The 19,321-nt window shown below is 34.5% G+C and overlaps 1 protein-coding gene across 4 annotated transcripts in view; it reads right to left on the bottom strand.

The window, feature by feature from the left end:
• IPO11 (importin 11) overlaps nucleotides 1-19,321 on the bottom strand; it is a 159,146-nt gene that overhangs the window by 45,269 nt on the left and 94,556 nt on the right. For all 4 annotated transcript variants that reach the window (XM_045566227.1, XM_045566229.1, XM_045566230.1 and 1 more), the window contains exons 26-28: nucleotides 13,938-14,033; nucleotides 13,593-13,706; nucleotides 6,412-6,533 (exon numbers count right to left, since the gene is read on the bottom strand). In XM_045566227.1, coding sequence (XP_045422183.1) covers nucleotides 6,412-6,533; nucleotides 13,593-13,706; nucleotides 13,938-14,033 — 332 coding nt within the window. The remainder of the gene's footprint in view (nucleotides 1-6,411; nucleotides 6,534-13,592; nucleotides 13,707-13,937; nucleotides 14,034-19,321) is intronic.

Raw genomic sequence — 19,321 nt, 5'->3', positions numbered from 1 at the left:
TGAAAATGACTTAGAAATATTAAAATCAGATTATATAATATGAAAATGAGAAAAAATAGCATTATTTAAGGTGATTCACATCCTGGCATAGTAGATACTGGAGTAAGACAGACTAGATTTGAATTTCAGTTTGTTACTTGACTTTGGGTAGGTAATTAGCCTTGATTATGTGTTTGAAAAGAGTTAAATAATGTTTACTTCCCATAGAACTGTTGACAGAATCAAGTCAGATGTATATGAAAAACATCTTGTATAAAGACTGGCACAAATTATGAGCTCTATTAGTTATTATTTACTTCTTGTTATCACTTTCCTCATTTACACACAAAGTGGATGAATGTGAGAAACCCTCCAAAAAAGGATATGTACCTGCCAGATAAGTTGGTACCACCACACAGTTAGTCAAAATGATTGATAGTAGTAATAATTATTTACTGAGTGATCATACTCATTCAACACTTTAGTAGACGTTATATACAGATTCTCCAATTTATCCTCATAATAACCCACAGGTGCTAGCTGGCGACTACCTCCCTTTTGATACATGAGAAAACTGAGGCCCAAAGAGGGAAAACCAGTCCAATGTCACACAAATAGTACAACATGTATCTGAAGCCAAATCTAGCTCTAATCTCCATCTTACTGCATCTTTTTCTCTCTGAGATTCTTGGATAGAATGAAAGCAAAAACTCAAGGTAAAGAATATCCAAAAATAAGATATTCCCCAGTCTATGAAGGAATGACTTGTGACATACACACATAGATTTTTTACATAGCAAAAACAAAAAAGTACACAAGATGCATAATTTTATGCCTCTGAGTACTTTTTCTATTCTTATGCTTTTGTCTCCTTGTTGGAGCTAGCTAATCTATAACTATGATTTTTCCATAAGGCTTCAATCGCTTTGAGGACCTAGACCCAATATCACATTTTCATTCAGAAACTTCTCTTACTCTCATTCTAAAGCAGTTTGAGGGCCCGGAATGTCAAAGTAATCTTATTTGATCACAGTTTAGTTTTCTGGGTGATACATTTAAAAGGCAGCTATTATACAATGGTTGGGGATTAGTTAAGGTTACTCAGTGTTTGTAACATGGCTGTCACATATGAAAACAGTTTGTCAGAACCCTTTATCTAATTTGCAGACAAGGCACTGCTCCCGGATGCAAGGAAAGCATTGAGAATGCAGTCCCAGATTGACAAGTATTCAGGAACTTTCCTAAGTAGTTAGGACAGGAGATAGAAGATGCAAATAGTTGTTGTTCTAGGAAGCCACGGTGCAATGAATAATAATCTATCCTAAAGGTGAAGTGGGATGTGTTCTCAATGCACAGCATGGTGACCTAGCACATAACAACATCTTAAAAACACTGCTGAATATTTGTTGTTTTAGTTAGCATCTTAAGGTTGATATCAAAGCACTTTAGTTCTAATACATCTTTCAAGGGTAAAGTAAATGTGTATTAGAAATAAAATGAAAATGAATTGTTTCCATTCAAATCCTAAGGTGAGAGGATAGAAACATGTCAAAATACATCAAAAAGTACAGAACTGTTTTTTGATGATTGATTTTCAAAGGACTGCCAGAAGCTTTAAAAATATATATAAATGATTATATCTCTTCAATTAAAAATCAATAAGCCTAGGAATTAATAATTTACATTTTTTTTCATAAGACTGTTTTGTATACAGATGAAGGCAATGGACATGCAATTGTGGTACCAACTGTTCACCTTCCTAAAACTTGCCTATATCCTCCAGCTTTTGGTAGATTAAAGCTAACAAAATTCAGTTTATGAATATTAACCAGCTCAAAAATAGGTATCTTACTCAAATTATGCCTGGGAAGAAAACCAGTCAATACATTCGTAAGAACCAAAAGATACATATGCATAATTCAGTCAAAAAATAAAAACATTAAAAGCTGCATCAGAGAGTTTTTTATTTTTTACCCCAGTTGAACTGAAATGATCAGAACCAAAAATTACTACAAATTGCATTAGATTACATACAAAGAAGGAAAACATGCATAATCCAAAGATATTCTTTTGAACTTCTAAGGGTATCTATCCCCTTGTAAACCATATATTAAAAAGGTGGTTGGGGAGGAAAATCTCAACATTCGAGGTACTGAAACTTCAAAGCAATCAGTAGTCTTATTCATGTTTCTATTTTCCTTACACAACAATAAAAGAAAGAGAAATAGTCAGTACTCAATATACCCCAGGAAGACTGTTCATTTTACAGTCAACTCTGGCAAAATAAAATTTCTAAACAACTTTCCCCTTGTTACTTCACTACCCCTTTCCACAAATCACTATGTAATCAGATAACACAAACTAGGTTGGAAATAAGTTTAAGTTATATCTTGAGAAAAAACAACAAAAAGAGCAACTATTGAGAGAGAAGGTGGATCAAGATGGTAAAACAGAATCTTCCAGCAATCATTCCCCTGCAGGAACATCAATTTGAACAACTATCCACACAAGAAAACACCTTCAGAAGAGCTAAAGAAACCAGGTGAGAGATCACAGCATCTGGTTTTGGCATAAGAACAAGAAAAGATGCACGGAAGAGGGTAGAAACAACAGTCTTGCATTGCCTACACCACCTCCAAGCCCAGGCAGTGTAGCACAGTGAGAGAATCTGTCTGCTTGGTGGAGTGTGAAGTATGCATCAGACTTTTCCTTGGAATCCAGTACTGGCCAACCCAGCAGCCAGTGAAACACAGCACCACGTAGAAATCCATGGTCCCTGATTACAGGCCAGTACCCATGAACAGAGCTCCTAGACCTGCCCTGGGCCAGAAGGGAATCCGCCACCCTGACAGGATGAACCTGAGGTCTCAGCCCACTTCAACGCTGGCTGACCAAAGTGGCCTTAGAACCTGAATAAATTTCAGTGGCAGGTAGGCTGTAGCAATCAAAGTCCTTGGGTGGGCCTGGGTTCTGCACTGGTCTGAGAGGCCACCGATTTCAGGTGCAACCTGGCATGACAGTCGCAGTGGCGAGGGGACTGCTTTTGTCATTTCTCCTGCAACTGTAGAAAGCAAAGTGTGGAGAGAGACTCCTTCTGTTTGGGGAAAGGTGAAGGAAGTACACAGAAAACATGGCCTTGAAATCCAGTACCAGCTTGCACCCCAAGTAAAATTCACATATAAGTACTTTGTTTCATACACAATATTAATAAAAACATGGTATGAAACTACCTTCCGACTATGTGTATACGTTGTCTATGAAACATAAATAAATTTCCTGTTTAGACTTGGGTCTTATCTCCAAGATATTTCATTATATATATGCAAATATTCCAAAATCCAAAAAAAATCTGAAATCCAAAATACTTCTGGTCCCAAGCATTTCAGATAAGAGACACTCAATCTGTATTAAGTTTCAGTAATTTATATATCAAAAATATTTTTGAACCACACACTTACATAAAATTAAATACTGAAGCAAACAGTATACTTATGAAAACTGTAAAACAAATATGCTTTTGATACAATTTATATATCTTTCTATACTTATCCTGTGCCATTTATAGCTTTCTCTCAATAATCTCAGTACTTTATGTTACAGAAAATTCTAACGGGCTTTATCAATCCTATTTTTTCCCATTCATTAATTTATTTTTTTACAGAGTGCTGACTACTGCCAAGGACTGTTTTTTTAATATTTCAATATTAAGCCTAAATAATTTCCAAATCACTGTTTTCCCACTAAGAGAAAGAGAAACAGTAATAAGTTAAAACATAGGTAGATTAAATTTGGTTTCCAAAAATATATAAGATGCCACTCCAGTTCATAGTGAGGAAATCTGTTTGTCTTGTGCTTGTCCACCCAGGAAGCAATATCACCTGGTGGTTAAAAGAGGAAGTCCTGACATTTAATAAGGTGCCCAGGTTTTCAAATTTAGCCTATCCCATGCCACATGGTATGAGGCTCAACAAAACTGACTGGGCCAAAGGAATCAGCAATGTCCCATATCATATTCATGTGCCACATCTCTTACCTTAGAAATGTTACTTAACATTTTTTAAGCATTTGTTTGCTTTGGAAGAAAAAGATAATCATGCCTATATACCACGTGACTGTTTCAAGGATTAAATGAGATATAAACATTATCTTCACACTTAGCAAAGCGTATAGCATTTCGTAACTATTACCTACTGTTACGGTGTTAGGACAAAATAATTACCTATGTTCTTAATCCTAATTACCATAGTAGAAGTAAATAATGCATAAAGAACAATAATGATCCCTAAAACTACCTGGACTTATGTCACCACTGTACCACTAGAATGTGTATGTTCTAAAAGTTCCCTAAGACATAAGATCTAATATATTACCATTATGCTTCTCACAAAGTATCAAGTCTTCAGGCCTGCTTTTAAACCTTCACAATTAAAAGCACCAAAAATTGTCTACCAGTGAGATGTTTAAAAAGTGTACCCATGAAGTGGCCTTCAAGAAGCATGCCCTGGATGAAGAAGACTGAAACAGGACCCACACCTTTCACCTCTCACAAAAATCAAATCATGGTGGATAACAGACTTAAACTTAAGGTACAAAACTATAAAAAATGTGGGAAAAACTCTTATAGACATTAGCCTAGGGAAAGAATTTATGAAGAAGACCCCAAAGCCAATCACAGCAACAACAAATATAAACTAATGGGACCTGATTAAATTAAAAAGCTTCTGCACCAAGAAACTTGTCACGAGAGCAAACAGACAACCTACAGAATGGGAAAACATTTTTGCATGCTACACATCCCATAAAGGACTGATAACTAGAATCTATTTAGAACTCAGGAAAATCAGCAAGAAAAAATCAAACAACCCTATCAAAAAGTGGGCAAAGGGCATGAATAGATATTTTTCAAAAGAAGACAGAAGAATGGCCAACAAACATATGAAAAAATGCTCAACATCTCTAATCATCAGGGAAATGCAAATCAAAACCACAATGAGATATCACTTAACTCCACTGAGAATGGCCTTTATCAAAAAGTCCCATAACAATAAATGTTGCCGTGGGTGCGGAGAGACAGGAACACTCATACACTGCTCGTGGGACTGCAAACTAGTGTAACCTCTGTGGAAAGCAATATGGAGATGTCTTAAACAGATACAAGTAGAACTACCATTTGATCCAGCAATCCCATTATTGGGCATCTACCCAAAAGAACAAAAGACATTCTATAAAAAAGACGTCTGCACCTGAATGTTTATAGCAGCACAATTCACAGTTTCAAAGATGTGGAAACAACCCAAGTGCCCATCAATACACGAGTGGATTAATAAAATGTGGTATATGTATACCATGGAGTACTACTCAGCTATAAGAAACAATGGTGATCTAGCACCTCTTGTATTTTCCTGGATAGAGCTGGAACCCATTCTACTAAGTGAAGTATCCCAAGAATGGAAAAATAAACACCACATGTACTCACCATCAAATTGGTTTCACTGATCATCACCTAAGAGCACATTTAGGAATAACATTAATCGGGTGTCGGGCAGATGTGGGGTGGGGAGGGGATGGGTATATACATACATAATGAGTGCGATGCGCACCGTCTAGGGGACGGACACACTTGAAGCTCTGACTTGGGGAGGGGGGGCAATATATGTAACTTAAACTTTTGTACCCCCATAATATGCTGAAATAAAAAAAAAATGGAAAAAAAAAAAAGAAGCATGCCCTTTGGATACCAAAAAAAATCTGGAAATTTGCCACGAAAAAGGGGAGGACTCCAGATGCATGCATTGATATGAGGCTCAACAAAACTGACTGGGGCAAAGGAATAAGGAATTCCATATTGTATCTATGAGCAGTTGTTCAGAAAAAGTAATGAGGATAAAGATTCAGCAATCAAGCTCTATATGTTGGTTACCTATATACCTGTCACCACTTTCATAAATCTATACAATGTGGATGAGAACTAATTGCTGATTGTCAAATAAAGTTTATAAAAACAAACAAAAAGTACAAAAAAAGTGTATAATGCCAAACTCCACAAAAGCAAGGATTAAAACAAAGAAAACAGATATTCTTTAAATGATCAAATCAGAGCATTTTGTATTTGTTTTTATGGAAATGAGAATTTTGAAGGAGAAAAAGAGTACTTGTAAGCTTCTTTAGAAATAATGCAAAATAAAAAGAAAACAAAATTATCTAACAAAATTCTTGAGTACCATACCTATCCAATAGCACTTGTGAAGTGCTACTGACTTTGAAATATTAGGTATTTAATTACTTGCCACATCATTAACTACTAACAAAATTAGCATCCATATATATATAAAACCAACACTGCCCAGTAACATACCACAACACTGGTGGCCAAAAATAGCATTAACTTTTTGATGCTTTAAAGAAATGAATTTTAAGAAAACATTTCCTCACCTATTATCAGATGGCAGAAGAGAAAGCAAAGCCAAAGCTGAAAGTTTTCTTCTTTCTGGCTGAGTAATGTTGTCCATTCGATCAACCCACATTTCAATCATATTTCCCAAAAGCTGGTCCATCTGAAACAAGAGGAAGAGGCATCCCAAAATATTTGAAATGCTATTACTTATAGATTGGTACTGTTAAAGGCTAAAGCCTTTTACGTCATGGCTAACGTTCAATGACAGCAAAAACTACAACTGGAATACCTGAATTTGGAGCAAGCCTTGAGCTGGAAAGGGATAATTTGAGCAAACCCAGAAATTGACTCTAATTAATTCTGTGAGCTAAGTAGACTTATTCAAAATACTTATGTAGCCAATGAGTGATTTTAGTCATTTCATTTAGTCACTTCAAATCACCAATCAGGTACACTTAAAGAAAAAGTGCATTTTTCAAAATTGTCAGCTTGTACTTATAGTTTATTTAGTTGGGTGATTACTGTTCAATGTTCTGTAATTTGCTGGACTGATTTGCTCCTACTCTCAGAAGAGAGGATAGGATGCAACCTCAAACTGCAAAATTTCAAAGGAAAACAAATGAATCATTTCCTAAGACGTGTGTTATGTTACAAATAAAGCTAAAATAAATCAACATAACACAGAATTAGTGTGATGGTTAATTTTATGTATCAACTCAGCTAAGCTAAGGTGCCCAGTTGTTTAGTCAAACACTAGTCTAGATGCTGCTGTGGGCATATCTTGTAGATGTGATCAACATTCACAATGAGTTGACCTTCAGTAAAAAAGATAACCCTAGATAATGTAGGTGGACTTCACTGAATCAGTTGAAGGCCTTAAGAGCAAAAATAGTATTCCCAGGAAAGAAGAAATTTTGTATCAAAACTAACATAGAAATCCTGCCTGAGTCTCCAGTCCTCCCTACAAAATTCAGACTTACCAACCCCCACAATCCAATTCTTTAGTAACACTCCCCTCACACCACACCCACACTCCTGGTTCTCTCTGGAGAACCCTGACCGATACAGTTTAGATCTATAAAGTAACACACAACCAAGCATGCTGATCACTTAGATCGAAAGTGGAACCTATAGATTGAAAGTGGATCTCAGGGTTTGCTTATAACAGAATTTCTTTTGGTCTAGAGGCACTGTGAAAATATTTCTAAGGCACTAAAGGTACAATGAATCAAGACAGTTTGGTAACTTCTGATTTATACCAGGGTGTCTTCAAATCATATTTAATTTGGAAATAAATGGTATAAGTAGAGGTTTACTATAACTAATATCTAGTAAGCAAAATTTTAAGGCCTCATAACATTATAAAACAAACATCAAGTTATCATTAAAATGTAATATGTAAAACTGAATCTACAATATATCTGATTGAAATAAAAATGCAATCATGATATGTAATAAAAATGAAAATGTCAGCACAGACATATTTCAAAGTAGTCTAACTTCATTTATTTATAACTTGTACTTATTGCCTTTATTACAAAAATATTTAACAAACAACAGCACATAATAACACAGAGCCTAGGGAAGCTTGAATTAAAAAAGTAATTAGAATACAAGGGGTTAGCAAGCTTTTTCTATAAAAAGCCAGACAGTAAATGTTTTAGGTTTTGTAAGCCATATGGTCTCATTTGCAACTGGTCACAAATCAGTTGTAAACAATATGTGAGCAAATGGGCATGGATGCATTCTAATATAAAATTTTTGCGTAATATTCACATCATGAACTATTACTATTACACGTTGAGTACCCCTTGTCTGAAATGCTTAGGACCGGAAGTATTCAACATTATATATTTTGGAATATTTGCATAGACTAAGCGGTTGAGTACCCCTAATTGGAAAACCTGAAATGCTCCAATGAGCATTTCTTTTGAGTGTCATGTCATGCTCCAAATTTCTGATTTTGGAGCATTTCAGATTTTTGATTTTTGTATTAGGGATACTCTAACTTGTGGTCACTAGGCAACCTGTAGCCTTAGTAAGTAGTAATTTCTCATAAAGTTTGTGGTCATGAATGACCTCCTCTTCTGTTAAACAAAATGCAATCAAATTCAAAGCTTTTCTAGCCTTTTGGTGTACTACACTATATGGGATATTTAGAGATTCAATCTTTAATGTCTCTAAAGGTCATTCAAATTTTGTCTCACTAGCAATAATAAACTATAGTATTTTTGTTGAGAAACTAGGAGTTTTTCATTCCAGGAAAAAAGATTACTTTTTCTTAGTTTGCACTGAATCCTTATATATTTATAAAGTGTTGTAGACCTTAAATTGTTCAAAATATCAGAAGATGTTCTAAATTGCAGTTTATTACTAACATTTTTTCACTGTATCCCTGCAGATTCAAAAGATTTGTTTACAATACTTAAAAGAAATGATAAACTTTTTCATATTAGAACATTTACTATTAATCATAGGATGTATCAAGGTTATTTTTATGCTACTTGCTAATTAGTGGGACTTATGTCACTATTTTAACAACTGGTTATGACCACATTGACACATATCGGCTGAATATCAGCTTTGGGCTGGAGAATTTAAAACTAGTATAACAGGGGTTCAGAACACACCTTTAAAACTACAGTATATTGAGCCTTGGTATAATGTTCCAGTTGACTTAGTATGAATCTAGCCCAACAAATAAAGTAAAGAATAGATGGTAGAGGCAGAGAAGGAAAAGTAAAAGCCTCGGGAAGGCAGAGAATAGAGGGCTGAGAGTTCTTTTCAGCCACTGTTGGGAATATGGCCAGTGCAAAAATTTTATGAACCAGTCAAACCTCATCAGTGTAATGTGACAGACAGATATCACACCAGCTGTCCCATTAAGAAGACCAAATGTCTAATCAAGAATAAGAGCAGAACATTCTGGGAATTAACGTATTCTGGGCATCAGTACCATGAAGTATTCATACAAGAACAATACAGACCTGGGAAGAAAAGAAGGGGGAACTAGGTATTATAAGGTCAGGATTAGCCCACTAGCCTAGAGAGGGAGGCATAAAATTATTTCCCTTACATTTCTGTTACTAACCTCCTGGCAAAACAAATGATGTGTCGATAGGAAAGGAGAGGCGACGGGCATATTTTATGTTGCTAAAGAAGACAGGGCTGCTGACCACGCACCCGAGTTGTTACATGGATACAGAATCAGTGAGGGTAATGTTTAAGTGATACAAGGAGTGACACACACTAGTAAGGCCAAGGATTCAAAGGAGATCTAGGTTAGAGAGGAGAGAACCAGAATACTCAAGGAGATAGGTTGCTTATGCACCAAAGGACTTTAGGAAGGGCTGGGCATTTCAATAAATCTAACTTAAGAATACTGAGCCCCTCCAAGTAGAAGCTTTGTAAAGAAGCTACAAAGAAGCTACCAAACAAAAAATCAAAAGCAATTTCAGTTAAACAGAGAGGAGGAGCGGGGAGAGAGAGAAAAGTCTAAGACTAGGGGAGCAAAGAAACGAGGGAAAAATAAAGGAGAATGGGAGAAAGCTGCAGGCAAAGGACAAAAGACAGCAGATTGTTTCAGGAGTGATACCAAAATCAAAGAAACTTTAAAATGTGTTTGCCTTGAAAGTTACCAATGGGTAACTGGAGCAACTCTTACATGGTGCTTTAATTATATGACAAGCAAAGCTAAGCTATTTTAATTGCCCAAGAAGAACTATTTGTATGTATTATGATATAATATTTTAAAGGTAATGGCAGCCCAAAGAATAATATCAATGTTTAAATTACATTTAAGTGATTTAATATTGCACTAGAACGCATTCAGATTTTATCAGATCCAATGTTCATGTGGATCCACATGATACTTATTTTTCTTAATTAAATGATACCAGAAAAAAAATTAAAGACACAAAAAAATACAACAAACTACCATGTTCATGAACTGAAAGAATTAATATTGTAAAAATGACCATATTACCCAAAGCAATCTACAGATTCAATGTAATCCTTATCAAAATATCAATGACATTCTTTATATAAAGAGAAAAAACAATACTAAAATTCATATGGAACCACAAAAGACCATGAATAGCCAAAGCAATCCTGAGCAAAATAAAGCGGGACATATCACACCACCAAAATTCAAAATATGCTAAGAAGCTATGGCAACCAAAATAGCATGACAATGGCATAAAAACAGACACAGAACAATGAAACAGAATAGAGAACACAGAAATAAATCTACACACTTACAGTCAACTCATTTTCAACAAAGGTGCCAAGAACATACACTGGAGAAAGGGCAGTCTCTTCAATAAATGGATAAATGGTGCTGGGAAAACTGGATATCCATATGCTGAAGAATGAAACTAGACCCTTATCTCTCACCATATACAAGAACCAACTCTACATGGATTACACACTTAAAATATAAGACCTGAAACTATAAAACCACTAAAAAAAGATATAGGAGAAGCGCTTCAGGACATTGAACTGAAAGAAGATTTTCTGAATAAGACCTCAAAGGCACAGCCAAAAACAAACATAGACAAATGGGATTATACCAACCTAAAAAGCTACACAGCAAAGACAGCAATCAACGGAGTGAAAAGACAACCTATAGAATGGGAGAATATATTTACAAACTGAAACTCCGACAAGGGATTAATATCAAAAATGTACAAGGAATTCAAACAACTCAATAGCAAAGTAATAATAATAATAATACAACTAAGGAATGGGCCATCTGGTTCCACTTAAGAGTTGGGGAAAAAAAATAGGTCAATAATCTGAATAGACATTTCTCAAAAGAAGACATATAAAGGGCCAAAAACTATATGAAAAAATGCTCAACATCATTAGTCATCAGAGAAATGCAACTCAAAACTACAATGAGATATCATCTCACTCCAGTTAAAATGGTTTTTATCAAGAAGACAGGCAATAATGAATGGTGGTGAGGATATGGAGAAAGAATCCTTATACACTGTTGGTGGAAATGTAAATTAGTGCAACCACCATGGAGAAGAGTATGGTGCTTCCTCAAAAAACTAAAAATAGAACTACCATATGACCCAGCAATCCCACTGCTAGGTATATAGCCAAAAGAAAGGAAATCGGTTTATTGAAAAGATATCTGCACGTCCATATTTACTGCAGCACTATTCACAATAGCCAAGATATGGAATCAGTCTAAGTGTCCATCAGTGGATGAATGGATAAAGAAATTGTGGTACATATACAAAATGGAATATTATATAGACATAAAAAAGAATGAAATCCTGACATTTGCAATAACATGGATGGAAATGGAGAACATTATGTTAAGTGAAACAAGCCTAGCACAGAAAGACAAATCTCGCATGTTCTCACTCATGTAGGAGGTAAATATTAAAACAATCTCATGAAGACAGCAAGTAGAATGATGGTTCCTGGCAGCTGGGAATAGTAGCAGGGAGGAATCCTAGAACTTATTCCTCCTATCTAGCTGTAATTTTGTATCTTTTAACCAATTTCTTCCAATATTCCCTTTCCCTTACCCTTCCCAGCCTCTAGTAACCACTATTCTACTCTCTACATCTATGAGATGAAGTTTCTTTTAGCTTCTGCATACAAGTGAGAATACATGGTTTATCTTCCTGCTCCTGGCTTATTTCATTTAACATAATGTCCTCTAGGCTCATCCATGTTGCTGTGAATGACAGGATTTTATTCTTATTTATGGCTGAATAGCATTCCATTATGTATTTATATACCCCATTTTCTTTATCAATGGGCATTTAGGTTGATTCCATGTCTTGGCTATTATGAATAGTGTTAGAATAAACATGAGGGTGCAACTATCTCTTTGACATACTGATTTCATTTCCTGTGGATATATACTCAGTAGTGAGATTTTTGGATCATGTGGTAGTTCTGTTTGTTTTGAGGAATCTCCATTCCATTCTCCATAATGGCTATATTTGTTTACATTCCCATCAATGGTGTATGAATTCCCTTTTCTGCACATCCTCGCCAGCATTTGTTATTTTTTTCTGTTTGATAAGTCGTTCTATTAATAACAGGTATGAGATGATCTCATTGTGGGTTTTTTTGATGACTCAATGCTTTTAATAAACAAATATTTGCTTTTAAAAATGTATTTTCTTGTGTTATAACATACATGTTGGTGGCAGCAGATGGAGAATGACCAGCTGGAGAGCCCCTGTGTGGAAACTCATTCTCCTCTCCTCAGAGGACCACCTTAATTCTTCTACCCTCTTTTTAAGAGAGCTCCCAAATGACCCCCAAGCTGGTTTTATGCCCCTCTGACAATCATTTTATTCTTAATTTTTTTATTTTTAATTACTATGGGTACATAATTGTTGTATGTACTTACAGGATACATGTGCGATGTTTAGATACAGGCATACAATGTGTACTAATCAAATCAGGGTAATTGGGGTATCCATCACCTCAAGCATTTGTCATTTCTTTGTATCAATGACATTCCAATTACACTCTTTCAGTTATTTTAAAGTATACCATAACTCATCTAACTATAAACTTGTATAATTATAATGGATTTTCTTATATTAGAAATAGTTATATCTGTTCTAAGAAAAATCTCATGAATTGTTTCATCCTAGAGATACTTATAGTCAAGACCACTGTATCTTTTACACCTTACAAATCTTAGCAAATCAATGTCTTAAAATAAAAATCTTATTGGCATATCATGTATATTAGTCTCAATTAACCAACTCACCTAAAAACCTATCCCAAACTTACACTAGTAGTTGGTCACACCTACAGTTTTTTTTTTTAAATAAACCTTTGCTGAAATGGTCATTTTCCACAATAATTAGAAAAACTTTCTCAATCTGTGGCATTAAGAATAACTTGATTAAAGGAATGAAACAAAGACAGTATATTATTATAGGCAAAATATTCCTGTTTCAGATTATGCATCAATAAGGAAAAATTGCAAGCATAAACAAATCAGAATTCTATGGTTTAAAGAATAAAATCACCTATTTTGAGCAAGAACAAACTGTAAAAATTTCAATTGCCATTTATAGATTCCTTTTTCATTCTTTTACCTCAAATTATGAGTATAAAAAAATTACTAAATACTACAAAAGGACTTTTACAAGGAGTCACTATTTCATCAAATATTTCCAAGTGATATTTGGATAAAGACTTCCTTAAATTTAAGTAGATTGATTCTTACCTCCTGATTAAACTTATGTGCCATCTCATTAAGAAGGGAAGAAAAGAAGCTGGCGTTTTGTAGTAGGACTCGACCCATAACTCCAAGGTAGGTAGACATCACTACAGGATACCTCTGCACAATCAAAATATAGCATATGTAAAATTTTGTTACGCTATAAGTATGAACAATTATAAATAATCATTGACACAGTACTATAACTAGCTGATAATTTACATAATTTAATTTAAGATGATCCAAATGACAAAGTTTTCTTTTTACAAATGATGTGCCCATGAAGGAAAACTATTAAAAATAGAGCCCTGGAGTCTAATACTATCCTTAGAGGCTTAAGAAAAATCTTACCTCCCCTTCTATAATACCCCTGAAAACACAGGGTAAAATTGGTTGAAACATTTGTGGACTTAATACTGGGTTCACTTTAAGGGCATTTTCCACAACCTAAAAACCAGAAAGACACACTGGTGAATATTCAATACTGCCAGTCATTGCTTCACGCAAAACACAGGTAAGAAAACAATGTACTAAATTAAATAGTATAGACCAAACTCGAAAAAACATACAAGTTCATGAGGTATACAATATCCTGGCATTAGACATACTTTCACAAGATAATCCATTTAAAAATTTAAGTTTGATGTAAGGTATATAATATTAATATTTAGACATGTATCTTGCATAGAATTATACTTAATCATATTGTGATAACATAGATATCATATGCTGTTAATGTAATTCTTACCCTTGCAATTTAAACAAATAACCCTTAAAGACTGTTGTACTAACACAGGCAGCAAATGGCATTTAAAAAGTATTGGATTTTAATAGTGAAAAAGGAAGTTAGTAACACCCATACTCCCTGTCCAAATTAAATCTACATTTAAGTTTTTAAATAAACTGGAGGGGAAATGGTATTTTTCACATATACTATAAATTTATTAAATAAGAAATCATACTTTATTTATAATTATACAGATTATTAGGCATAAATATTGACTGTTACATAAGAAAACTTGAGGGCGGGACACAGTGGCTCATTCCTATAATCCTAGCACTCTGGGAGGTCAAGGCAGGAGGACTGCTTGAGCTCGAGAGTTTCAGACCAGCCTGAGCAAGAGCAAGACCCTATCTCTACTAAAAATAGAAAAATTAGCCAGGCATCGTGGCCTGCACGTGTAATCCCAGCTACTTGGGAGGCTGAGGCAGGAGGATCAATTGAGCCCAGAAGTTTCAGGTTGCAGTGAGCTACAATGACGCCACTGTGCTCTACCTGGGGCAATAAAAGAAACGAAGAAGAAGAAAACTTGAAACAGAAATTACTTTTATATGAGTGAAATGTTCCCTCTATGACGAAAATTGGTAAGCATGAAATTCAAAGTGGGATGGGATTTTTTGTTTGTTTGTTTTTATTTTACTTTTTAGGGAGAGAGGAAAGCAATAGTCAGGAAAAAGCAGTGAGGACAAAGAAGGACGCGTACTTCACACTTCCAGCCCAAGGGCTTGAGAGGTAGGAAAGAAAACAGGCACCATCTGAGAGAGCCGTAAGCACGTCCTAGCCTCTGGGCAGAGCCAAGTTTCCCTTATGACTCCAGCAATGTTTTTCAAGATTGACACTGGCATTTTGAGTGAGACATCCATTTACCATGGACAACCATCTCATGCATTGAGGGGCTTTTAACAACTCCTGTGTTGGTTCATAGCAGGCCAATAGTGTGCTCCAAACGCTATGACGATCACAAACACCTCCATGTGTTTCAAAACATTCCCAAGGTATGAAAGTAGCACCCATTGTAGACAACATTCTCCAATTTTAAGTAAGAAATGAAGACAATGTCCAAAATAAAGACTAACAGTATAAAAACCTTTATGTAGACCAAGCACTATGCTACCTACTAAGAGATATTAATTCCTGATTAAAAGCACAAAGAGATTAAGATTCAGAACAAAATTAAATCTGGCCTAAATAAGGTTTAATTTTTGAAAAAATTAGATCTGGGAAGAAAAGAGATGAACATGGAGAATATGCAGATAAACTAGTACACTGAAAGAGTCTTAGAGGTAGGTAATAATAGTATTTATCTGTGAGTAGAAAATAAGGCCACCTGCTTATTAAACACACATTTAATTGTACTCCCACCTAAAACCCCACTAAGATTACAGTAAAAGGATTTGGGGGTGTGAGGAATAATTTTAAAAGGACAAACGGAATGACAGACAAACTCTAGAAGCAGGAAACAAGAAATTCAAGAGAAAACTGACTCACTAGATCAAAGAACACTAAGAAGCAACCAGATTTATATATTCTCTTCCCTTCTCTTCTCCCAAAACCATAGGAATTGGCAGAATTATATGCCTTTGGAAAGAAGAAAGGGAAAGCTAAAAAGAAGAAGAAAATAAAGATGACTGAAAATAAAGAAAACAATAAAATAATGAGATTGGTTGAAAGTCTAAGAAACACAGTGCCAGATATTTTCAGTTATGCATATCTGGGCAACTGACCCCACCCTAGGAGAAGAAAGACAGTTTATTTTCTCCAAAAGGTCCAAAAGGGATTGCTTCCAGACTAAAAGAGACCATCAGTGCCCATATATTAACATGATGAATTTAAATAAACCTACATGAATGCACATCATTGTAAAATTTCAGAACACGAGGAATAAGCAGCAGGAGCTATAAGCTTACAGTAGCAGCTGGGAGAGGGGAGTGAGCATGGCTCTGGAAGAGAATACCTGGTGTGTCTGAGCACAATGCACTGAGACATCTGTCAGAGTTTAGCATACATAAAAAGTTACACTGAAAAATGACATAATGGTTACCTCCAGGGAATACACAATGTTTTATAGAAAAGGAGAAGCAATCACAGCTAACCACATGTCTCAGCTTTGAAATAGGAAATTTAGGAATCATAATGTAAACACTGAATACTGATGTAACAAAAATGTTAATATGACTTTACTTGGAGGATAAAGGTACAGAGGAGATACAAAGGGTTAAGTCAACAGATATTACCTAAAATTAACAACTCATGAAGGAATAACACACAGGGGTGTTATTTACAAATAAAGGCACATATAAAACAACTTGCTATAAGCAATAAAAGTGGTTGTATCTGTGCAAGGAAAAATGTCTGACAAGGGGACTGCTGACTATAATTTTTTAAAGAAATCTTATACATCTAGTTGACCTTAAACTATGTCATATAAAACTGATTTAAATATTTTAAAAAAAAAAGAATTTTATGAGAATTTATGGCAATATATAGCTAGCTGTGGCTGGCCCCAATCCATAGGAATCCTTACAGGGGGTTGTTTTTTTTTTTTTTGGTGGTTGGGGGAGTGTCAGAATTAACATAAGGGGTTAGAGACTATGTATGAACAAAATAGAATCAGAAGGAATAAATATTTCAACACAGTCATATTTACATATTTAGATCATTATGACCAAAATATAAATTCATTTAAATGTATCATTAAATACAAACCAGTGCTCTATCATTATGCCTATTCCTTAAATACAAAGGTATAGTGACTATTGTATAAAGGACACACAAATATTTCAGGGCTAAAATGGAGTCTTTTTTACTATCTGTAAAAAGGTCAGGAACCATAACTAAAGAAGATGAGATAGTTTTTGAAAAATATGCAGAAAAATGCCATTTTCAGACTTGGGGATAGGGGTTGTGGAACAAAAATCAAGAGAAAATCAAGAAGTAGAATTGGCAACATATAGAAGAAAAGTTGAACAGTAGACCAAAAGTGAGAAAGTCTTGCATTGCTCCTCATTTTCCTGTTTGGTCAAATGGATACAATTATGGTGCCAATGAATGATAACGAAGCTCCATTCTGAATACTGAATTTGAGATGCCTGTGGGAAATCCACAGGAAATGCTCCTATATTATCTCTTTTATACTGAAAAATCCCAGATCCTAATAACCTTATTTGTTTCTACCTACTATGTGTATGTCTATACACACACAGATACACACAGACATACACACAGACACAGACACACACACACACACACACACACACACACACACACGAGTTTCAAAGTGGGAATACCAATATTATTAATAATAACAACACTACTGAGTGTAATTTAAAATTTCTTTTCTTTTTGTTCTAATGTTATATCCCACCAGGGGTGTACATCTAAAATACTATGTGTTAAAATTATTTGAAATATTCTTATTAGATGACTATGCCACCAACAGAATAGTTAGATTCAGCTGTTTTATCTTTAGAAACTGCTTTTTCTTTTTTTTAATGATGTAAAACATCTACATAATTGACTCCAAACTCTAAAGTATAAAAGAGATGTAATGTACATCCTGAAAGATGTAGCTAGCTAGCTTCCATCCTCTCTCCCTCTTCCTACTAGACAGCTACTTTTATTAACTTGGTTTATTCTTCCATTGTTATCTTTCCTCCACTCTTTAAACAAAAGAAAACTGTGGGCACCGTTCTTTGTTTATATTCTCAAAATCACTTTAAAGCTGTATACAGAGATCATTTCTTTTTAATGCTACACTGTACTCCACTGTACAGCTGAATAAGCTGTGGTACCTCTAATCATCCAATCATTTATTACTGATTGATTTTTAACCGCATTTTCTTATGACAAATAGATTTTAGTTTACATCCATCCCTTTTCTGAATATACCTGCAACAGATTGTTTTTTTAAACTCCTGTGGATTTTAGTTTGTGCTTAGGACTAAACTTTCTCAATTTAGGCTTACACTGCATGCAGCTATTAAGAGCATGGATGCGGACATCAAAATATCTACATTTACATCACACCTCCAATACTCACTAGCTGTGTGACCTTGAGGAGATTATTTACCACTTTGTGATTTAATTTCTCATCTATAAGACTGAAGAAAAGAATACTATTATTGTCACAGGTTTATGTGAAGATTAAATGAACTCTATGTTATGTGCTAAGAAATGTACAGCACATAGTAAATGCTAGGATTAGCTATTATTATTATAGAATAAACTATACCTTAAAAATATTTGTATCATCTTAAGCCTTATCAGTGAATGAAAGAAACTTAGCTTAATAGTGCTTTATACAACCATAAGAAAAAGGAGAATTTCAAAACTCAAAGTAGTATGTGTATATATTGACATTTTTCAAATTAAAGCAACATTAACAATTTAAATTTGAGTATTTTTAGAATATAATTGTATTCATCTAAATAACTTATTCCAAGTCACAGAATATAATAAAGTCTATTTTTGTTCTAAGCCATTTGCTCCTAAAGCAGACATACTGGTCTCTCCATCCAATTTTCATAACATTGCAATTTTATGCTTCAAAAAATAAAGAAGTTACTTGCAGAAATTAATTTAACAGTGACATTTAGTCAAAAATATATTTAAAATGTTACATAGCATACTATAATAAGAAACAGTATCTGAGAGATATTAAAAATGAAAATAATGAGCTAATATTAAAGACTATTATTATAGCCATAATAGAACTGAGAACAGAGAAATACCAAAAATTTTGAGAGCTCTCCCAGCCTTCAAATACAGGCACGGTCCTAAAATATTCTTTAACATAAAAATACAAGTAATTTATTCGTAATAACTAGTATATTCCTACTATTTAACATCCATTTATTAAATGACATCAAATTTCTGACATTCAAATCAAACATTCAGGTTCAGAGCTATAGTAATATTTACATAAAAATACTGTTTTAAACACGTTATCAGATTC

The sequence above is a fragment of the Lemur catta genome, chromosome 12, assembly GCF_020740605.2.
Source record: "Lemur catta isolate mLemCat1 chromosome 12, mLemCat1.pri, whole genome shotgun sequence".
NCBI classification, from domain to species: Eukaryota; Metazoa; Chordata; class Mammalia; order Primates; family Lemuridae; genus Lemur; species Lemur catta.
This window is presented reverse-complemented; position numbering and strand designations above follow the sequence as displayed.